This window comes from Pyrgilauda ruficollis, unplaced genomic scaffold, assembly GCF_017590135.1.
Source record: "Pyrgilauda ruficollis isolate IOZ18807 unplaced genomic scaffold, ASM1759013v1 scaffold24, whole genome shotgun sequence".
Taxonomy (NCBI): Eukaryota; Metazoa; Chordata; class Aves; order Passeriformes; family Passeridae; genus Pyrgilauda; species Pyrgilauda ruficollis.
The window spans coordinates 11,954,189-11,978,851 of record NW_024523648.1 but is presented as its reverse complement, the minus strand read 5'-3'; the positions used below and the strand labels follow the sequence as shown (position 1 = coordinate 11,978,851).

General features: G+C 39.9%; 1 protein-coding gene across 11 annotated transcripts in view; it reads right to left on the bottom strand.

Annotated features, from left to right (window-relative positions):
* Positions 1–24,663, bottom strand: part of TULP4 (TUB like protein 4) — a 151,213-nt gene that overhangs the window by 50,489 nt on the left and 76,061 nt on the right. For 10 of the 11 annotated variants that reach the window (XM_041469653.1, XM_041469655.1, XM_041469654.1 and 7 more), the window contains 2 exons: positions 4,938–5,066; positions 4,432–4,593 (listed from right to left, as the gene is read on the bottom strand). In XM_041469653.1, the coding sequence (XP_041325587.1) occupies positions 4,432–4,593; positions 4,938–5,066 (291 nt within the window). Of the gene's footprint in view, positions 1–4,431; positions 4,594–4,937; positions 5,067–6,152; positions 6,159–24,663 lie in introns of those variants that run through there. The other variant, XM_041469663.1, reaches the window with a different exon arrangement.

Below are 24,663 nucleotides of genomic sequence, written 5' to 3'. Positions count from 1 at the left end.
GGCAGACTGTACTAAAGGGGATTTATTAGGTAAAATTCCTGCCAAGGACTAAAGCCACACCAGACTCAAGAACTCTGAGAGTGAAGCTCAGGAAACACCTGATGCTGCTGGTAACCATTTGACAGCACCTCTTGCTGATCAGCTCCTCCCTCCCGTGAGAGCTTGGCACAGCACGGAGCTGACGCTGTGCAGGGACACGCAGGGCAGCGTGTGCTGTGCCAGCACGGGGATGCCACCCTGCCCCACTGCTGGGCCCAGCAACAACACACATCCATCCCCTTCTTCACGTGGAGCTCCCTTCTGGCTCCACCCTGATGCATTGCAGACAGCGGGAAGGAGCTGAAGCCTGCCCCTGCCTCCTGCTTGTCACGGAAAAAAGATGCTGAAGCGTCTCTGCGGTTGCCATGGGAATAGGATGGCAAGTGCTGGGAGCAGGAGTGAGTAACAGCTCAGAAACTGCCTCCCTGCACAGCTACTGCAAGCTTCAAGAGACTTCCAAAAAAACAACACAGAGAGCTCCTGCGCCCTGCCTTGTGTTTGATACCACGCAATTCATCTGCTGCTGGCCTCACTGTTCTCTTCCAGTGCATCACAGGACCCTTCAGTGCACAGGGTGTCTGTTCCTAACGCGGTGCTGCTCTTCTGTTTCACCAAAAGCATAATTTTGTCTGATTAGGCACAGAAGAGGCCGAACCTTGGGGCCTGTATTTACAGATTTTTAGCACTGGTGCATGTTGCATGCAATGGGACCAGGTACAACAGTTAATGTTGCACCCAGCAGGATGCAAATCAAATTAGCCTACCTGTTTATATACTTATTTTCCAAGCAAACAGAAGGAAGCATGCTGGCAAAGTTCAAATATACCTGTATGTATTTATATACCTGTCATGTCCTAGCCAAACAGAATCCTGTCCAGTTCCTGAATTTCTTCAAATAAAAGCTTACAATGGGAAAAGGGGAGGGGGGAAAACCAGAAATAGGCACTTACAGCTGTCAGAAAAGTCTAATAATTTGTATTAGCAGAGATGCAGGGAACAAATATAGGTTACTTGCACCTCCTGGGATATCCAGGAATTAAAATACATTAATTCATTTTCATTTAGGGTTTCCTCTATTGGAGAGTGATTTCCCTTTTCACACACAGAAACAGCAACAGCAACAACCCCAGGGAAGTTCAAGGAGTTACACTATATTGCTATAAACAAAGGGATTTTCATTTCATATATACTTTTCATCCCTACATGATCGTAGGTGAGCCTGCTCACCAGAAAAATACTCCACATGACCCTATAACCTCTTGTAGCCCTGAAAAAAAAACATTTAAAAACTGCAAGGAAAGTCCCACTCCTGAGTAATTCCATCTATCCAAGTATGGGACTCTGCCTGAGAGACAGACAGCCCAGTCTTATAAAATCTTCCATTTGTACATCCCCAAGAGCCCAATGGGGCCACGTCCTGGCCAGATGTGTGCTCTGGTTATAGGGTACAGGAGGAGGAAATGCCTGAATGAGTGGGCCTACAAACACACAGTGAGGTGAGAAAACTGACTTCTAGTCCTCTAAAATAAACATGCAGAAGCACATTCAAAAGTCTATGTATGAATTAGCTGAACAAGCCCACAGCTCCAAGTCCATACTCAAGATTTGGGTGAACTACAGCAGAAATCTGCTGATGACCTTCATGAGAAGTTCATCTGAGAGAGATGATGCTGAGAAAAAGCACTGCAGTCAACCATGTGACTCAAAATAAGTTTGTCCTCAGCAAATAAGGAGAGCTCAAAAAACCTGAAAAACAACTGAGCCACAAGAAGAATGATAATACTCTCTTCCTAAAAGAGAATGCAGAACAATTTTGGCTAGTATTAAAAAATGCAGCTGATAACTTAATCAGGGCAGAGTATGTACCAAATCAGCTAAAAGATACAATTATATGCTCGATTTCAGCAGGACTATAGTCCACCCTGGCTCATCCCATCTCTACACATTAGCCACTACCTCAAAGGTGCTTTACTTCAAGCACAGTAGTGACAGAAACCCAGAGGCCACACACACTGTCAAACAAGAGGATGGTGCCAAAATTGCAGCTCCAACCTTTCCTTGTCTCCAACATAAAGGTGGTGGTAGGAAATTACCCTCCTCTTGCAGAGCTGCCACAGAGCCATCCATAGCAAGGAGTGACAGAGGTGACAGCCTACTGGTGATGAATATGCAGGAGAAAAGATGGAGGAGACAGGAGAAACCACCAGGATGCATGCAGAAGGGAGTGATGGAGAAAGTCAAGAGAGCTGAAGAGTGAACAGACACACTACACTGAAAAAGTTTCTATCAGGACAATAGAAAATTGATACTGAACAATACAATCCCCCTGGAAATGTAGATTTTAAAGATAATTGTGTTAAAGGTCATGGGACCATGGAATGTAATACTTTCCAGGAATACTTTCATTAGCAACCTTCAGGTGACAGAGGGGTAACAAAAAGAACAGTAGAAAAATCTAAATTTAAATGCCAACATTTATCTTTCAGTCACTGTACTGACAGGCAGAGTACATTAAGCAACAGGGAAGATGCTGAAGCTACTCTAGACCAGAATAGTATTCTGTTCTCATTCGCACACATACCAATCAGGAGATAATTTGGGTAAGGCAATAAGCTAGTAAGGGTATCCATTTCCATAAACACTTATTTATGTGTAATGTATGCAACGTCCTTCCCCCCCATTTGCTATTTTTAATTTGAACTGAGCATAGTCTCTCACCCAGCACCTCTGTGATTCATGTTTCCTCGTGCCTCCAGAGGCAAGTACATCTAAATATATTTTAGAAGATCACTTCTTTCCACTGGCTCCAGAGAACAGCACAAAGATCCATCATCACTTAACATGCAAATCCCTGCAAACCACATAGTTAGGGAGAACTGTGCAGAGCAACATCAAACTCGTGGCTGGTTTGGGTCTCTATTTCAGTGACTTTGTCAGCAGCAGAGTCTGTAAGTCAAGCAAGTCATTTTCACATAGCTGGAATTGGCCATTATGTTCGAAAGCATTTATCTGGACGCTGAAAAAGTGTTTGTTTCCTGGAATAACCACTTATGGAGCATCCAGATTAGAAAGTACAAACATATTGGCTAAACTGAATTAAAGGCAGTCAGCCACTCCAAATTAAACACTCAAGTGAAGATATTTCCAAATACAGTAGCAACAACTGAGCATCACACAAATGGGGTAGCCTCATGTTTAAAACATAGCACCGAGAGCTATTAGATCTTAGCTTCCCCTCCTACTTCTGCTGCTTGTCTCTTCCCCTTGATCTCAAGTAAATTATTTATTGTCAAAATTTACATTTCCCTAGATTCAAAAAGAGGCAGGCAGGCTTGCTGGCTTTAAAAAGCAGTGCTACAATAATTAATTCATTATTCTATGCAGAGTACTCTAAAATTATTAGATGCTGCTGCACAAATGTATATTATTAGTGCTATTATATTCCACTAGCAATTCCCAAAATAACTCTACCTTGGATGAATTTATAGTATTCTAAATTGAGTGGTACCTTGAGTCTTGAACCAGAATCTTGTCCATGGTAATGTAAAATGAAGGAAGGAAAACAATCCAGCTGTGATCCTAACAGGGTTTCTCTTGGCACTATTCTATGGCCATAATTTCCTTCAGCACTGAATTAGACACACATTCACAACCACAGTGACAGCAAGCATGTGGAAGGAAAGACCAATCCAGTCAGCTCAGCAGGGAAAGGCAAGGGACCTTGTGTAAATCCTGCAAATGAAACCAGTGCCCCAGCTCCAGCTGTAATGCTGGAGCTGGGGTACTGGTTTACATGCTGTAAATGCTGCTGTGTCCCCTGTCATACAAGTCTTCAGAAAAATGGTAAAGAAGATTTTTTTTAACTGGCTTTTTCAAAGCTCAGCAAAACTTTTTCTTTTACATTTTATTTGCATAAGGTTGAGACATCTCTCCAACACTCAATTACACACATTTGCTTATGTGAATGCAAAACATAACCATATGTGCTGCTGGAACTGCTTTTGCTGCAAGTGCAGACTGGACAAATCTACACAGAAATGACCAGTCACATGTTTAATAGTCCAGGCTGTATGTAAATGCTCAAATGCATTTATAAGACAGCTGTAACAACAAATTAAGGGTACAATTAACAGATTCCTGTCTCAAACAACTAACTTTGAATAACACTGTGTGTCAATCAGGGTGTAAAGTGATGATAGTGTATCAATCCTATCATATTCACCTAATAAGAACAACAGGATTAACCAAATTTTTATTGTCAGTGGGAGCAGCAGTTTTGCTGGAAACTGGTCTTATCACGTGACCATTTTACTTGTCAACTTTTTAAGAGGTGTATTCTACAGCACACCTATGCAACCCAAGTGACACCTCTAAATGCCCCATTTTCATTACCTGCTGGTCATCTGGAGTCCATATGCCACAGGTGATCTGACTCTCCAAGTTTATTTCCGAAGACCAGTGTCTTTGTCCACTGACCGAACCGACCAGCACAAATCCATCTCTGTAGGAGATAAGTGCCTGAGTCCCATCATGGCTCCATGTAAAGTCGCTTACCTTAACGTAAGACAAAGAAAATAGATAGATTTCTTGTTCAAAGACAAGAAAATAGATATATCAGCCATGTAGGATTTTTTCTGCTGTTTTAATAAAAGGCAGCAGTGTACAGAATGAGACAGGCCAACTATTAGCCCAGCTGAAGCTCTGATGTCATGCCTACTGGAGAAAGCACTGTGCTTGCCAGGTGACTTTGTGACAATTCTTGCACATTCCTTTCAATAAACAAACGTTTCATTTTCTCCTGTGCTTTCTGAAAGGTATAAAGTCCCATTCCTTGTCCTCTTCATTTGACCTCTCAGGACCTGATCACTCTTGGCTGCAGAGAAAACATGCATACCAACCTGTGCCCCACGATCGTTCACGAGCTCCACAGACCATCTGCCTTCATATTGTATCCAAACAAATATTCCTCCATCTGCATCGCAGGTTGCTAATTTCTGGAATGGTTCATTCCATCTCACCAGCACAACCTTAAAAGATTACAAACAAAACCAGCATTACTGAAACTGCATGTTGTGCTAACAGCTATTTAACAAGAACCAGTTAAACAACGCTGCCAAATAAATATCATCACATTTAAACCCTAAAGATGCACAAAATAGCAATTTTCGGCCCAGCATTAGGCGCCTCTCAAGAACAGCTGGAATCGTTTTGCCACGGTTGTCAGGAAATGCACAATCTCTCACTGTCAAGCCTTTTTGGAAGGCACTGCACACTCTCAATAAAATCACAGGGAGCACTGGAACACAGGACTCCATTACAGAAGCTGCAAACGGGAAGCCCTGCACAGATTATCCAACATTCCCTCAAATGATTCCCCCACTGTAATCTCAGAGACTGTCAGACTCTTCATCAAATCATCACCTCTTGCTGACTTCAAATAAAGTGGCATGCTCTGCACACAATTTAAATACTCAGATTGAATACTCATATTCAAAACAACCCCTGAGAGTCTCAAATTATTGAAAAATAGAAATTTCATAGGAAAGTTGCTTTGCTACTGAGTGCAGAAGGAATACAAAGCAGCTTTAGCGTCTTCTCTCCACATTAGAGCTATCTGAGCCTTTCTGGAGAATCTAATCAAGTCTAAACCGACCAAATTGCCCTCTCATTTTTAATTAATACCAATTTAACAAATACAGTATCTCTCGAGACCTCAGTATAAAACTGAAAAAAGCATGTCATCCTAGTGCCTGAAGCAAAAATTAGCAATAAAACAATTTACTTTCTGTTAGTGATTTTTTCTTAAAAACCATTTTTTCCAAATTAGTTTTTTCTCAAAAAAATTTTTTTCCACATTAGTTTTATTTCAAAAACATGCAGATATATATGGGACACTTACATTCACACACAAGTAAATTCCCCCCCAGCTATTTTACTGAGACACAGAGTATGCAAACAAAGTAAACATATATTAAACACTCAATTAGTAGAGTGTTATTTCAACTACTTAATAAACATCCAGCTGCAATGACACTTTTTCGTAAAACTAAATAGATAATTAGTCATCTAAAAGTGACAGGCAAAATTTTCCTGAAATATATTTTGTTGTTTACAGAAATACTGATCTTCCTAAAGATTCCAGTCCCAAGACGAGCTCTAAGTGGACAGACCCTTCCCACTTCACAAAGAAATCAGCAGTCATTTTCAGAACTAGGATATTAATATGTGTACCTAAAACCTAAACTTGACAGCTGAGGGATGATCTTAGACTTATTCAGAGGGTCAAGGTCACAGCTTAAGAACGTGTCTATCAGTGGAGCTCACCAGCCTGAAGCATCAACCCTTGCAACATTAAACAACCATAAGAAAACCATTCCTTTGTTCATAGGTAAAGCTTATGGGGAGAAGCAAGTATGACAAATCACCTCTCTGCTGTTACACAGCTTAGAAGAATCCCATTTGAGATTTTGCAGAAAAACACTGGCTTCTACTTAATATAACCTTGCAGCTGCACTCTAAGTCACCAGTCCTGTTTCCAGTTGGGCAAATTATACAATGCCCCTAGATGGATTACATCACACTCGGCTTCCAAAAAAACTTCTTATGTTGGAAGAGCAGTAAATAAAATATTCCATTATAGCAATGCAAGCAGATGCATTTTGTTGGAGGTTTCACTCTGTCCCTTCCACCTAAACGAGAATAGCACAGATTTGTCAAAAGTTTGTTTTCATTTTGGTATAAATCAAATCCACAGAACCATAATTTCATTCAGCCTGAGGCAAAATGCAACAATGAAGTAAGTGTACTTGCCAGCAATGCCTAACAGTATTATGAAAGAAGTGAAGAAAAACTCAACACTGAAAAAAATCTTCATCTTTAAAAGCTGAGAGCTGCTAAGGCTAATGATGACCATTAATGAGTGGAAGATACTTATCACCACTAAAACACCAATCTTGAAACACTTAGACACTGCTCATGTTTCACAGATCATACCAAATGAATTCTGCATCAAACCAGAATGAATTGCTAAACAAAATTTAGGGAAAAAAAAGATAACTAGTTGTTCAAATAACATGAATGCTTTAGCTAGCACCATTAAGAATGCTACTACCTGTCTTAAAATTGCCCTGTTCAGTCTGGAAAAGATTTGAGATAAACACACCATTTTACAGATTAGACACATAAGTTGACTTTGTAATATGAATTATGGGCAAAGTGACAACAGTTACTTTGTTGTGTTTTGTTTCTTTTCTATTTTAAATAGGAATCTTGTTAAAACTCGAAAATTTTAATTCAGATTCTGTACAACCTGTTTTTTGCTTAGACTTGATAAAACATCCAAGACTACATTTGAATTGTAAACAAGATTAACTAGAGCCTCCATCCATCTCAATTAGATACAAATTAGTAACTTCCAAAATAAACTTATTGCTTTATAATGAGAAATGAAAGTGAGACAATGATTTTTCTATGCCTTCTGATAACAGCCTCATAAGGGAGCAAATTTGTAATTTGAAAATTGAACCCATTTGAACACAGAGCAAATGTTATTTTACGAGGTCATTTTAAAGATGATGCCATAATTTACATTTAACATCTGACTACAGGTGCTGAGTCCACAACTGCTTTGAGTATTTCTAATTTCAATTTAGACACTTAGCAATGCTGAAGAAGAGATAAAGAAAGGAAGGATTGCCCTAAGTATTAAGATGACTTTTGGCTTTTATGTTGGCTCAAATGTAAAGCATATGAAAACATGTCCCATTGAAAGCCACTTCAATAATGCATAAGCTTGAATTACCCCTCTACAAAGAGGAATTTTACTGCTAACCCATAAATGCAAAGATATCATTACTTTCACTAACAGCTTCAAGTCACAGAGGACCCATTTTTACTTCTGCCTTTATGGTCCTCTGCTTTCTACTTAGCATCTTCACACAGGTACTGAAGGTCTGAACTGTTTTATCATGAACTCAAAAGAGTGAGAATGTTGATACACAAAACTAAGCTGTCTGTGGTTCACACAGCCTTTCTATATTGTCTAAGTATTGTTATTTGTTTGTTGGTTGGTCGTGGGTTATTTTTAATTCTATAAAAAACACAAATTGTGCTTGTTCTACTCTTGGGAAAAAAAAGTATCACAGGTATTAATCAGCTTCTAAACCACTGTCTTACACAGGACAGGATCTCTCACAAATAAAACTTGGCCCAAGATATTAAGTACAATGTAAAGGCCAACAATTTGCCCTAAACAGGATATTTTCCACAAGGCTGTGAGCTTTTGAGTCAGACTTATGTTTTCTTTGAGCTCCTTTTTTACAAGAAATAGTGGTAAAAAATTTGTTTTAGAAGTTCAACATTCAGGACCTTCAACACCTCTGGTTTAATTGCCAACTTGATGTTTGGGAATGAAATTTAATTAATCCTAAATGTTCTAGAAACGCCACCCAAGAACTGACTGCATACTTTAATGCTGCTATGCTACCAAACAATGTCATTATCTGTTTAAGATTTTAGACAAGAAATTTTGAGTAACTGCAATTTTGGAGTAGCAAATGTGTGAGTAAACATGATCTCTTCCCAACAGGGAAAGAGATCCAGGTTTGATAATCTAAATTTACATGCTATTGACATCACATTTTTTTCACATTTTCTAACACAATACAAGACCACAGAAATAATTCCAAAGCATTCTGAGAGCTTTTGTTATTCCTAATTTCATTATGGTTTTTGAAGGAGGTAATTGAAAATATGACACAAAATGCAAGAGCAAAAGTTCTTAATCTAGAATATCACACAACAGTCATTACTGAAATCTTATTTCTGTACATACAGTACATAATTGCTAGAGAAGCAAGGGACAAACATCTACACAAAAATAAAAGGGGTAAGTAACTAGGGCAATTAGTTCCTAGAGTTCCTTACCAAATTTAGATAGATTTTAATATGGAGATACTGTAGTGAGTCACAGTGACTCATTTTTTTAAATCTCTAATCCTCTATCCATTTTACTGGGGAGAGGCATATGCTCTAAAGATAGAGGTCCTCTCCAGCATTCATTTTCACATATGCTATGGATGTGAGCTTGCAGATGGACTGCCACAGCAATAGAGAGCAGAGAATCCTCCATGCCAATGTTTGATTACTGCCCTCCATGCCAATGTTTGATTACTGATTTGCTACACCTGAAGAGCCACGTTCCTGTATCCAGCATGAGCATTTCTGCAATTACAAGTGAAGTTGACATCTTTGCAGGGTGCACAGGATGAGATGCATTATAATTCCCCTGAGCATATGGAATAGCTGGCCTTTCCCTCCCCAGATATATCATAATACATTTCTAATACTATTGAAAGTTATTGAAAAAGTTCCACCTTCCAAGCAGTGACAGCACGAGACCTACCTGTTCCCAGGACAGAATAACAAAGGAGATCAGGCTACAGCAGCAGAGTACAGGACTCAGTCTATCCAAAGGCTTCTTCCAATCCCAAGCCTTTAGGAAAGTACTCAACTTTTTAAAGGAATATATAAAGGTTGAAAGAAAGCATTGACAAAAGGGACTGGACAAGCTACCTGTAATCACTGAGCATCACCTATTTGCTTTATCAAGTAGTGCTGTTATGCAACTCCCTAATAAATACACTGATCTTTACCCATGGTGACAAGTAAGGATAAATATGTGCATACAGTAGGTGCAACACACTGGCACACATTACAGTTTATCAATGGCCACAGAACTGAAAAAATCTGTAAGTATATCTATCAGAGAAAAAAAGATGGGTGTGGAGTGGGGAACAGAAATGGAACACTGAAGTAAAAGAACCAGAGAAAACACCTTCACATGCAGTAAAGGCATTTCAGTGCCTCTCCCTCCATTGTACAGAGATACAGCTACACATATATACACATATGTGTATATACATTACATACATATAACATGGGTATGTGCACGAATACACATCCCTACCAATTCTTGAGGGACCTGTGCTAGCTTTGTACATTCACTAGTTAACCAGTGAAGTTAGTTAACTGAAGTGGATTTTTGTAACTAAAATATAATTTGGAAGTTGGAACAAGCAGTAGAGCTGTAGTTAATGACTACACTTTACCTACAACCAGTATTTAGTTCTAAATGGTTCTGCATATGTTTAGTTCAATGAAACATTTAACTGTCTTTTAAATATTAGTATTTTTTAAAATAATGGTTATCTAAGTTTCCTCTCCCCTAATTTCTCACACTGCAGATTGTTTACAATTGTTCTTACTTTCACCTTCCCTTATGACCTTTATTTTGTGCCATTACAACAATGCCAGGATAATTCTCTCCATTCAAACTAATTCAATCACACAAAGAGCATTGAGCAAGTATTTCTCCTACTAATAATACCAGACAAAAAAAGCAGCAGATGTGGTAGACAGCGAGCTGGCATCACCCATCTTTCCTATTCTCCTTGTCTTCTATTGCATTGTCTAATGATATCTCTCCCACACCTGCAGAGCTCTGACTTTTTGTTTCTACTGACATTACAACCGGATGGAAGTGCCTCATTTGCATATGGAGCTGTCACCTTCCTAGATATGATACCCATCAAGGATTTATTATTACTAAGAAGAAACTGCTACTATTAATAACAAACATCATGCTGCAGCTGAAGAATGGCAAATCTGTAATGGCATTTACATTTCTTGAGGAAAAACTGCCAACTCACAACAGGGGCTGCAGGTTACAAAGGGCGTAGATTAATGGCAAAGAAATTCTGGGAGACAGAAAACACCAAAATTCCAAATTCTTCATGCTTCCCTAGACTAAACAACAAAACTGAGCTCTCCTCCTAGAAGGGATGGAGCAGCTTCCAGAGGGACAGATGTCATGTAATATCCCTATCCATGCCTTGGGTAAGCTTTGGTCAGTGGTGCCCTGCAACAAGGGCATGGCTGCTCACAGCCCCCAGGTTCAGCTTCTGCCACTGGTACAGCTTTCCACTGCCACTTGTACATCCTTTACCCCAGAATCCTACATTTTCATTGAAAGAGGTGCATTACTCTGCAGCTGCTGTCATCTTGCTTCTTCTGGTCTTTGAAAAGGAGTTTCAATGTTGGGGGTTTTTTTTATAAGCTTACAATCTGATTTCATGGTCTAACATTGTCAATAAACTAAGCATGTCACCTGGGACTTAGCCTTGTGCTAAATGAAATCAGAGGTAAGGCTGGACCAGCAAAAAGTGCTGACCTTAATGGAGATGAAAGGTCCGGGTCCAAACCTGTACCTTCTTCCGACCACAGACTTCTGTCTGTGGCTTTCATGTGAAACCCTACTCCAAATCCCTAACTCAAACACCTCAGGTAAAGCTCTGAAGTTAACTACAATGTAGGGATACATCAGAAGCTCTGTGCCATTTTGCTGGATGCACTTGCTCTAACTTTTTCCCCCTTTCTCCTTGGTGTTTGTTTTCATAGTTCTCAGGGCACACACCAGGCTGACAAAGACTGGGATCACCTGTGCAGCTGCAGAAGGAGAAGTGGCCAGGTAGGAGCAGTGCAGACCACCAGCAACAGCCCTCTGAGGACGTGCAGGGGAGGTATCCATTCCCCCAGTGCTCACTTACTCTGTGTCTGAGTGGCTGGTAGCTTCTGCCAGTAACAGTGTGGTTGCTCACCCACTGGGAAGAATGTTGATGTTCCTCAGCAAGTTTTGTTCATTTGCTTTGCAGATGAATTACAAACACACCTATTTTTAAAAGGTATCTTGAGGTTGGCATCCAACCCACCACATATACCTATTTTTGAAAGGTATCATATGGTTGGCATGAAATCCCCAATGGGTGCCAGTCTGATCTTAAAAAGCTTGAGGAAGTTATTTTGGCAAATAGACAATGGCAAAAAAAAATTCTTTTGAGAGCTGCTTTGAGGAAGGAATGACTTTAGTGTAAGATGTTGTCTTAAAAATACCTAGACTGTCAACATCTCACTGAATACATTTAGGGGCCTTGATAGTAAACTGCCAAGACAAGGACCCAGAAAGGCTCTAAAGCTTTACAAGTCTCCTTAAGTGATACACTTCATTTTAAGAAATACACCCTCCTCAATGTCTATTAGTCCCAAGGATTTGCCACATAACCATTTTATTTGCTCACAGAACACAGAATGTGTTACATTACCACCTACTTTAGGGGAAAACACGCCCAAGACTCCTCACAGGTACCAAACAAGAAGTGTAATGCTCCTATGAATGAAGTGGCTCACAGTCCTAAAGGAATTACTCTTTTCACTTTGGACTCACCACATTTAATTGTGACTTCAGAGAACCACAGTTTTGTGGAACATTAAAAAAAAACCCACACCAACAGAAATTTGCTGTATCCAAAGCATATCCCATACATATGTTTGGGCAGCAGCAGATTTGATAGGTCAGAACAGAAAGTTGCGTGTGAGAAAAATAACAGGTGATATGAATCCAACATGGATGAGAAGGTGTTGGTATCTAGCTACTGGTTCTCAGTTAAGTTTGTTAACTATTCCTTCAAGGGCTATTAAAGAAAATAGTTGGTTATAATCTGAAGGAAAATAATTAAGGCCTGAAAAATTAAGACTTAGTCACCCATATGCACAAGATAGCTGCACACTATTATGTTCCTGAAAGGGAATCTGGCGGAGGTCTGCTCTTCTCCCACCTTGCCCACAACAGTGTGACAGTGAGAAGGTCTGTGGTGTGCTTTTGACTCCTTTCCCTTTACATGGACTCTCAAGTCCCAAAAGCTTTTTCACAGAAAAGACAGCTGCTTCCACAAAAAAATAATTTTACAGTTATGCCACACACTGAGGCAAATTCCTTTATAGCATGCACATTCCTACCACTGTCTCTTGTCAATGGTCATCCTGGACTTAGGCTGTAAGATATGTCTGTTTAATTGCCCATACATACTCCCTTTAAATGCAAGGGAAAGTCCAAGTTAAATAAAAATAAATCAAAACTGAATGTTGGGAAGGATAAGCAAAGGATAAAATAGTACTTTGTTGTAGTTTCCAAACAGATAAAACACTGTAATAAAGAAAGCAGAGACAATTGTTCTAGCTAAAGATGAACAACCATTTTGCTCTAAGACCAAAAGACCAAGAACAATATAGTTCCATCTCTTTCTAGCAAATCGCTGATGAGCATCATTAGGAAAGGTTCATTCCTGTTAAAATAAGACACATGCAATAACTGTGCTGAGCTGGAAGTTCCTTGGGTTTGAGCATTTATGATGGAGTATTTTCCCACAAGAAAAAAAGAAAAAAAAAAAAGCAGTAGATTTAAAATCTCTGGTATTTAGTGTACACTAAATTAAAAGTACATGAGACTAATGCTCATTTAACTAACATCTGACAAAATTACATTACAGATGGTATAAATCAGGACCATTTCAAAAACCTAAACATTTACATTCACTTTTGGACTGAGTACGAGAAGCTCATTGTAAATGAACCTCATGCTTTAAGAACAAAAATTACACTCACTGACATCCACCAATGCCTCATCAGTGCTATATGAATTCAGAGTCCACACACATCTTTGTTAGAAGTTTTGAGGGAAGAAAAAAATCCAACCAAAACACCCCAAGCATAAAGCCGTTTTAAAATACATACTATCTTTTTTTTTTTACCTGGCTAAAAATAGAGAAAAACATTGGATGCAGAGATATCGATACCTTGTAATAGAATCTACAGCTTTTCTTGTCTCTCTTCCTTTAAAAAATATCCAAAATTAAGGAGCACCAAGTGATTACACAAAAAAACCCCAACAAACCACAAAACCTCAACACCACCCCCTTAAAAAAAAAAACAAAAAAAAATTAAAGAAAAAAACCCCAACAACAAAAAAGAACAGAGGAAACAGGTTAACAATAAACACTACTGAAAACCATTCCAACTCAGAATCAACTAGCTCTACTCAACTTTCCAACAGCAGCTACTTAGGAATTCCTGTACTATCTTCCCACCTTGTAAATGGTATCTTGTTCAGGAATATCCCCAGGGCAATGTATTGCTGGAAAAAGCCAGTGAAGTGACTCTGACAGACACACTCTCCCTTATACTCAATCTTCCCAATTCAGTGGCTAAAATTTCCTGATCAAGTATTCATATAATAGTGAAATACAATTTTATAACTTTATATATTAATCACAAAAAATATTTAAGAAAGAAAAAAAAACTCTACTAGGAAATTTTAAAAGAAAACTCTTAAAAATGTAATATAAATTCTGTTATATAAAACTGTGCTAGTTAACAAGAGGAAGGAGGTAACACAAGTTCTTCACTTTCTGTAGTCTATTCTGAGAAGTGCCAGAAAAATAATGGTGTCTCACGACCACACACAGAGGATCTGCCCCTATCAAATACACTAAGTCTGTCTATCGCAAATATACCAAGGTGACAGATCATTTTTTGCTCATCAGCTATTCAAACTCATACAGCACAACAGTTAAGTAACATTATTCCAGGTTTCTGAACATCATCATTATCATTTGTGGTGGACATTTTATAATCAGAAGTTAATCAGTGACTATCTTCATGATTTTACAGGTTAGACTATAATTTAGCTTGAACTTGCTTAGATGAAATCACTGTGAAGATCCACCAAACAAGCCTTAGATAGAACCTGACTGCAGCACAAAATTCGTGCAAGCCCTCTCCAAGGAGATGAACTTCACTCCCTAAGAGATGCAGTAAAAACTTGATTTTTGTCAGCCATGTAAACAGAAAAGACCTTAAAATTCACAAGGAGTGTCTGAGAGTGCTGTCCAAGCACGATTATTTCTCCAAGAGCTACAATACTTCAACCCTAGTTATATTTTTCAAACACAAGGAACTAAAAATAAACCAAACTTCAGCAGAAGCACAGATCAGCTCTCCAAAACTATGATGAACTCCCAGGTGACAGCAGCTATGCACCAATGTAATTAAGCTGAGTTATAAGGTGGATTTGAGACAGATGGTACAGCTGGGCACTTCACTGCTGAAGAGGGACTACTTTGCTGTCTGAAATACCCAACTATTGTTATCCCAATCACCAAGCCCAGCCATATGACCTCTGTGTGAGTTACACACCATTATAGAACATTTCTGTCTACCTGAGGGATACTGGTGACTTTAAATCAGTCACAGACACTGAGACAAGAAAGCAATTATATACATTTTTATTGGACTGCCTGGACTGTCTTTGTGTGACTCATGGAGACCGTGCATCCCTAATACTTTTGTAGGATTGAGGAAATTCCACCAAGTTATTTTGCAAAGGTAGGACACCTGCTTTGACTTCCAGCACAAGGCCACCACCTGAACCCCACCTGCTGGCTGCCCCAGTGGGGTCACTCATGCAATGTTCAGCTGGTGGTGTTTAGGACAGCTATTGAAGGAACTGTGCAATTGCTGAGATGGACATAGAACACAAAGTGGGAAAAGTGTCTGCTTCCAAGAAGGACAATGTAAGGGAGGGAACAGTCAGTAAAACAGGGAATGCAGAAAGGGCAGAACAGTCACTCAGCACCTGCACCTCTCAGGATAGAAAGGTATAAAGAGGAGAACTAAATTAACAACACAATAACTTAAAATCCCAATATTTATACAAGACATTCAGCTTAGCATATTAGAATAAATAATACAACAGATACCTACCAATAATTATTTTGTTAATATATACACACATATATTACCCCCGTGGAGGCTCTGATTCAGGCTTGAGACACACTGGCCCACTTAATTTGCAATAATATGACACAAACTTCTGACAATGTGAATACCAGATAAAGAAATGCCATACTCTAAGAAATGCCAAACAGCAGATTTTCAAAATGCTATCCTTGCTTTGGCTGGCCTGCAGTTCTGCACAGACTGTTTTCAGAGCAAACCTCTCTTAAGAAGTTTTATCTACATTTGCTATTTCTCCGTGAAATAAAAACTGTATCATGATGCAGTTGGCCAAGTGACCAATAATTTCACTTGCCTGACCTTCCAGAGAACACAAGGGAGCTATAAATACAGGGTTAAATTAGTTACTGGGACAGGCAACGTGGACAACCCCAGAAAGCACAAATCACTGCTATTGTACTTTACCACTGTGGCACACAGAAGTCTCAACTAAAATTGACCCTCATGTTGTTGGAACTGTACATGTTATGATCAAGCCTTTGGAGTTTTTAGGCTTGAAGACAAAATAAAAACCAGGCTAGAGAAGCTCTGCAGGGAAGGTTTGCTCTACAGAACTGTAAAATTACTATTGGCCTCAAGAGGGATGAACTATAGGTTGGGAACGCAATCCCTGGGCCATAGGGGTCACCGTGAAACCGTCAGAGCGCTGGCAGGAAGGGTGACAGGTAACACATATCTAAAAGGACAAGATTACACCTAATCTAATGCAAATATTAACAAATATATTGATTACCAGTGGTTCAGAAAGCAATTTTCAAGGAGCTGAGGTAAAACTAACTTGCAGAGACCAAACAGCAACAATATTCAACCTTTAACAACCCAACCAGTACAGGAACCACAGACTAGAGATGGAAGTTGTCTGATCTGTATCCAAGAGCCTGAGCCAGCTAGCTTATATGCACTGCACCACTTGAAAGTAATTTTTATAGTCTGGTTTATCCTTTGCTTCACCCAAAAAAAAGAGAGAGAAAAAAAGCAGTAAGTACAAACATTTCTGTTCCTTTTTTTTTCCTCAGTAAAATCCTTATGAAAATTTCACCAAGCAAAATGAGCAGATGTTTCCTATCTCAAGTCACTTGCATGTCAACGAACATATGGAACATTTAATGTTTAGAATACATTGCTGGGGTCATAATTAGTGGCACGGGGTCCAGTTGTATGCTTGTCACTAGCGGTGCCCCCCAAGCTTCAATACATGAGTGACATGGACGAAGGGACAGATGCCTCTTTGGGATTTCACTGACACTCAAAGCTGGGAGGAGTGGCTGACAGCCCAGAGGGCTGTGCATCCCTTCAGAAGGGCTGGGAGAGGAGCAGAGACGAACTGTCTGAAGTTCAGTAAAGGCAAATGCAGTGCCCTGCCCCTGGGGAGGAATAACCTCAGGCACCAGCACAGGCTGGGGACTGACCTGCTGGGAAGCAGCTCTGCAGAGAAGGTCCTGGGGGCCCTGGTGAACAACAAGCTGTCCATGAGCCAGCAGTGGGTCCTGGTGGCCAAGAAGGCCAATGGCATCCTGGGTGCATTAGGAAGAGCACTGCCAGCAGGTCTCTTTGACTGCCACAGTCCAATGAATTCAAACTCAAAAGCAGAAAACACTGACCCCTCATCTACAGCATTACTTCAGACAGGGATGGAGAAAACATTTGCCTTCATTCTGCGCATAATTTCCATTTCTTTATGATTTACAGATTTTAAAGTAAGTTTTTTCCTTCTTAAAAGAGTTTTAAAGCATGGAAAGCAATCCAAGTTTTGAGATATTGTATTAGAGGTAAATAATAAAATAAAAGAATGTATACTGCCAAAGTAGTCAAGCAAAGGGTCAGCAAGTACTGGAATGACATGAAAAAACAAGGAAGGCACAATACTATTAAATGTTACTGTAAGAAATAGGATGATATTCAGGAAACTGTATGTTAGGTTAAATACCAAGTAAAGCTTTTAGCAATGAACAGAATAGTTGAACAGTCTTCTAAAAGAAAAGGTGGAATGAGGCCAACCCTTGGAAACAGTTCATACAAATTTTCACATATTGTAAAAAGGTATATTGCAGGGAATTTTTTTAACTGATGTGGTTATTGAAGTTCAGTGGTTCTCTTATTAAAACACTGTTTCCTTATTCATTCACTGAGAGTTAAGAAAAATAATTGTGGATTATTAATGAACATAAATTATTTTCTAATGTTTTTACAGAACAATATAACTTTAAAGTTCATTTCAGTGCTGAAGTGTTGCACATACATAGACTAAAGACATTATTTCAGGATAAGTATGTGATAAAGAAAAAGTCCTATTCTATATAGCATATAGAACAGTCCTATTCAATGCAGGAGGGTAAAGAGGAATGATCTGTGTCTTTCTATAACTATGATTAAATCACATTTTTGTGTCTATCTGTAGTCTCGGGGTTTAGGGGATGGCTGTCTAGATGCTCTGAGGGCTGTTTTCATGTCTGCAAGCAATCAGTCATTCCAGTAAGTTTTGCTCTGTGTGTGCGCTCTTGTTACACTTTGAAATGTTAGTCTGCCTACATTTCCAGAGCACAACATTTCCTACAGAGCAATGAAGTGAAACAGCCCTGGAAACATTAACTTTCTCAGAAACTTTAATAATTAGAGCAGTGACACCACTAGCATGATGATCAAACAGCTCTACTTGGAAATTGTTTGTTCATATCAAGCAGCTAGTGGTCTGGGGAGGGAGACTAATTGTATGGGTGGTTCTGAGTGCATCATAAGAGAGAAATCAGGCAGTCTCCCTCTCTCCAAAAGCAGGGATATGGAGTGCTAGAGCCACAGACCAAAAGCATGAAATCAACACTGGGACCCTACATCCAACAGAGAGTGGTTTTCACCAAGTTCTCTATGCAGTACCAAAGAGTACTCTGTGTTGGACTCAAGGATACTAGAGGCACCATCAAGTACCTCAGTGTTTACATGCAGGAGGGAAGGAACCCCAGAAAGCTGACTCTTTACCAAGCTCAGCTAGCACAGGGCAGGAGATGAAGCTGAGCTGAGAAGGCTGCAGCTAGGCATCCCCAAATAGTGGAGCACAGAGATCCCACAGCCACAGCTCTCACCTACTAGCTTCCTCCATCATCCACTATCCCAGAGCTTCAGCTGGAAGCTGGATACGCAGCTCATGACAACTGCTGCCTCCTCCTGATTTGCCATCCCAGCCCACCAGCCAGAAGTATTTCAGCAAATACTCCATGTCAGCACCAACCACATCCTTGCAGTTATATCCCACTTTGCCATCATTTCTATACAGCCATTTCTTCTAAGCACATTTCTGTAGAAAATACCAACAAAAATGTTGTGCCCAAGTATCCATGATGCTCACACCTGACCACTGCTTGGTATGAGCTATGGCAGGGCATCCTGCCTGGCCTGCAGCCACGCTCCAACCATCCTGACACTGCATGAATCACCAAATCCCAAGCTCAGTACCAGAAGAATGATTTTGCTCCTAACGCGCCATTTGCCAAGGCTGACGCCTTTGTTGAGCGGGCCAGAGTGCGATTCAGGGAGCCCTGGGCAGAGTCTCCCTGCAGAGTGAGGCAGTGTAGAAGAGGCAGCTACTGAGAAACCTTCAGTGCCCAGCTTCACATGATCTTGAAATATTAGATTTATCAGTACTAAAAATAAAACCATGTGATGCGGACTCATGCACTGGAGAGTCTGTTGTTAATGCCATGAAAGCCCGGTAGCTGAGATACTGCAACCACAAGCCAGTCATCTAGAGTTAATAATCTTATTTGCATTTATGACCCAGTTAGTTAACGCTATTTTAACAGAAATCATTCCTGCCTTTTTAATCTTTCCAGAATTCTGTTATTGTTACTGCAAAGGCATATGCACAATTTATCAGGCATTGATTTCCCCAAACTCTCAAGCAGGGAGGGTTTTTTTCCATACCATTTCACTGATTCCAATCAGCAGGTTTGCATTATGCTTGCCATTTGAAGGCCAAATATCAGCATTTTCCATTAACATTTTGGAATTACCTTATCTTCTGGCAATTAAGCAGAAATTAGTTTCTTTTTTTGCATATATAGCTTTCTCTTCTCAGAAGGATTTGATTTCCAAGGTATTTTCAAATATCTAACTCATACTTTTGAAATCTGTATGCAACATCATTAATTATTGTTTGGAATATTTTGAATTATCCTAAAATGTCATGTCACCTACAAAGAAGCACAAATCAAGATAATAACTACACCAGCTCTGAGCTGAATGTAAGACTGCAGGTACTGTTCCTGGGGAGGTTACTATCAAGTAAAATGGCAGGAATTCATGACCTGACAGGCTGATGTCTTGCCAGCATCAAATTCACATACAAACAAATAATTTAATCCAACCAAAATCTTGACAAAAATCATGAACTGCTCATCACTATGTACTCACATACACATCACATACATCATACCCATGAAAACCATGCGCACTGGAACTGCCCCAACAAGATGTGCTTTTGCAGGCAAATAAAACCAATAATTTTCTTAGGTTAGGTTTGATGATGATGATTATTATTATTATTTCCTTTAACCATTTAACTGAAGACTTCAGGCAAAGAGAATAGTTCCTTACATCATGCCTTCCAGTCACTGTAAGTGAAACGAACTCCAGAACACAAGTGCAGAAAGCTCTCTTCCTTTTTAAGAGGCAACGATCTTCTACTCACATATGTAATGCACATATGACCAAAAAAACCCCCAATCCAACACCTTCTACCCAAATTTAAGATCACATCAGTTCCTGAGCTGATTACATTTCTGGAATCCCATCCCTGCATGCACCTGTTTAGCCACAGATCTTGGCGACTTCAAGAGATGCTGGGAATGATGCTTACCTGGGCTACTGTGTTTCAATGCCTGAGAAGAGACCAAGCTGCTCTGAACTCAGGCACCACCCACACAGGGGGGCTCTCTAGCTTGTTACTGAGAATCAGAAGTATTTTCACACCTTGCATACAACTATTAATGTCTTACACCACTAACCTAACACTTTATGTTAAGGAAGGACAACCAGCAACAGAATATGAAGATATCCCTGGTAGCTAGTCTTAAAAACTTAAGTCTAACATTCCCTCCAAAACTGGTCAACATGGATTATGGCAGCTGTAAATATTTCTGATATCTATTATGATAACCTTTTAAAAACCTTGATGAATTCTTCAGCACAACAACTTACTGCTATAGTGACTTTCACACTTTAATCACAGATCTGAACAAGAATTTCCTTTTATCAGTTTTGGAATTTGCAACCTTCAGATTTCTTTAAATAGTCACTCACTTTAGTGCTTTAAGACAAGCAAACAGAAACTTACCCCAATCTACCTTCTCATTACCATTTGGTGGTTTATACAGTTTTAGCATGCCTCTCCTCTGACTCATCTGCTTTCTAAGGTAAAGAGTCACAATTTTCTTCAGTTACTCTCCAAGACTGAGACTTCCCAAATTCTTTTTCAGTTTCATTTTGTGTTTCCAGAACTCCCACTAACTCTCGAATGCTATTTTGAGGTGAGACAAGGGCGTTCTAGATATATCAGCTTTTACTTCTGGTAACAATCTCCATGCTGTTCTTTATTACTTTTCCTATTCTTAATGGCCATTCTTAATGACATGTTTTCAAAATTACTTGGATTTTTTTCTATTACTATTGTATTTTTCAAGTCAGCCACATACCAAAAAAGAGCTTGCTATTCTCAGGTCCAGCTCCTTCCTAAGTGGAGTTCTCCAAGGGTGGGTGTAGGACTGACAGCCTCATTGCTCTCCATGCTCAGGGATCAGACACCATTTAGGCAATTCCCAATTTTGCCCTTCAGCAGGGCTAATGGGGCAGGCAAAATGGCACAACAGTGCTGTTTCATGCTTCTGAGACCAGCACAATCCCCACCAGCTTGAAGTGGGGATCTATCAACATACCACTGTTAACAGATCTAACTGGGTAATGCACCTTTTGCTTCTATGTTCAATACAGGTTTTGAGCCATCTTAGTCATACCATGTTTCTTAATAACCATCCATGAAGGACCACAAAACTTTCTAAAAGCTTTCAAGATTTGAATCAAATTATTTCCCATATTCCAAAACACCTTTCTCCCTGTCAGCCTGGCATCATTCCCTTCTGTGCAATCTCAGCAAGCTATGAATTGTGACCTGACAGTAATTTTTATTTCAGCTAATTTGCCAACTACCAGTATAAACTTACTGGGATGTAATTCTCTAGATGCTTCCTAGAGCCTTCCAACACATTTATAGTTCCACATTCTTATTATGCTGTTTCTAATAAGATCGCATATATTTTGTCTAACACCTCAGCCACCTCATACTTGAGCTCTCAATAAATTTGGACACAAGTCTCTGGTGAGGATTGGTACTAATAAATAATTTAACATTTCTACAATATTCTACTTTCTTACACTGCTCCCTCTGTGCACAGCAATTCACCCAGCAGGCCCATCAGTTGTCTCACCAACTTCCACCTTCTCATTCATTTAAAGCACATTCTGTTATTTGTTCCTCTTTTTTCCTTCAGCTGTGTGCTCCACTGCCAGCATTTTGGCCTTTTGGGTTCATTTTTATGTGCAGTAGGGTTACTTTTTGGGCTTACTTTTCCTTTGAGGGCCCCAGAGCTAAGCACCTTCTGAAGACAGTGGTTTTCTTCTCTCTAGGCAAGGAGCACACAAAAAACCATCAAGTTACTGGATCCCAGGACCTCAGGGCAGAGGTACTGCCCAGGATCTACTGTGGATGGAAGAATAGATTCTCCCTTCCCTGCTTCTCTCACTTGCAGGACTACAGGAAAAAATGCTCCTGGTGTTAAAGCATTGTAAGGGAACACTTTTACTGTAACTTTCTCCCTGTTTGACTGATTTCAAAACACACCAGAAGGTTACAAAGTAATCTCATTTATAGTTGAACACACAAAAAAATTCAAGTATTTTAATGTGGTCATCAGGCGTAGAATAACAAATATTAACAGTTCAATAGACAAAAAGCTGAAAAAGTTTAATATTTTTAAGTTTAAATTTGTGAATTTTGCATGTGAGATGACTTTTGAATGCTTGAGTAAATGAACATGATAGACATTAATTAAGAAAATGAAGAGAATTAATGAGATTACTGAGAATGTCTGTCTCCTATAGCCCTTGTCTCCTTTATCCTAAAGAGCCACTCTCACCTTTTCTTATGAGATAAGGAGAGTTAATAGCTCCACGAGAGATTCAGGCTGAATCACTGTGTCTTACTCTTTGCCCTACTCATCATAGCTATATAGTGTCTAAATGTAAGATACTTTAAACATGCAAAGTGTCCTTTTGTAGTCTCTAGCAGCCATGCAAGAGCAAGTAGAGTATGTTAAAAGTAAAACATATACAAAAAAAAAAAAAACCAAAACAACCCAACAAAAACCCCTGCCCATGTTGTTTCATCCTTTTGTTCCTCTCAAGCATTACATGTTTTTACATTCTCTGTTACCTAGGCTGAACAGGGGTTTATTAGGCCACTCTGTAACGAGGCCCAAAATAAATAACATTTGACTTTAACAATACAGGGCATTGCCTTCCCTTACAAGTAACCTGAGCTGACAGTCTCAGTATGCAATCCTCCTGTTTTTCTCTTTGAGTAATTCTTACCATAGCACTAAACAGAATGAGCAGTTCAGCTGAAAGTGAAACCAGAAATGCATGAAATGGCATGACGTGATGCATACTTTGAACAAGAAGTCAGCACTGTTGAACAGCGCCAGGGCAGTGCTTAGGATCTACACAGACCTTCTCAGGCTGGTTGAGAGAACTCTTCTAACCATCATTCTTTGTGGGAGGCTCAGGAAGAGCTGCTGTACAAACTGTCTTCAGTGGGCAAAATTCCCACTTCAGCTGCTTGTTCCCATGGCTGGTTCCCACCTTACTGTTCCTTCATTTGGGCCAGTGCTGTTGTGTGAGTGGCCACACCGCACATCAGACTGCAGAAAGAATGCCCCACAACTATTAAGTTGTTACTGAACTACAGTGCAGGAAAATACACCTCTTGAATAAGCTGTGATAGCACAAGGCTGCCCATGGAAGTGCATCCATGCCCTCTTGACAGCATGGCAGTGACAGAAGCGGCCCGGCCGTGCAGAGGAGCACGTTCATCTGATGGCTGTGGCCTCTCGTGCCCAGCACTGCTCAACTTCTACACTGAAGCTGTAGAAGCCTTGTTGAACTGTCTTGTTTTGTTAAACCCTGGAGCCAAGGACAGGCTACAGTCCCACAGAGCTCCAGAAGCTGGGCGCTCTCTGAGGGAGCTCTCGGCATGCCTGGCCCCAGCCAAGAGGAAGCCTGTGCTGGTGTACAGCCCAGGCTGGAGCACCAGGCACTGGAGAACAAAACCCAAGGGGTCTGTGGCTTGTTTCTACAAGCCCTGAACACAGAGGTCCTCTCTGGCCATTAAAGGCAGCAGGAGGACATGAGTTAAAAGAGGGTGATCTGCTCTTCTCATCACGAGGAAGATGCATGCCTCAAGACTGCGCTTTGCTTCCTAACTATAATCTGAGAAAATATTCAGATCATGAGTGAGACTGGTGAATTTTGGGGGATTTTAGCACTTCTATTTTGGGTGCAAAATTACTGGCATCTTTCCCCAAACTGGCATTGCAGCCAAAAACAGAATTCATGATTGAAAGGTTTATTTTTCTTTCTTCCACAGTACTCTTTCCATCTCCCACACTCACTATAAATAATGCACAATCCTCATGTGAAGTGAATTAGAAGAGGCTGAAGGCCAGATATATATATACTCCACAAACAGATCCTAAAACTCCTTTCTTTTTGGGCAGCTATGTGACCCAGGCTAACTTACCCTCTCTCCATGTACCCAAAATCTAGAGGATATGACAATTCATCCACAGGAAAGATTTTGTCTTCCTAATTGTTCTGGGTTTGTTTTTTTTTTTT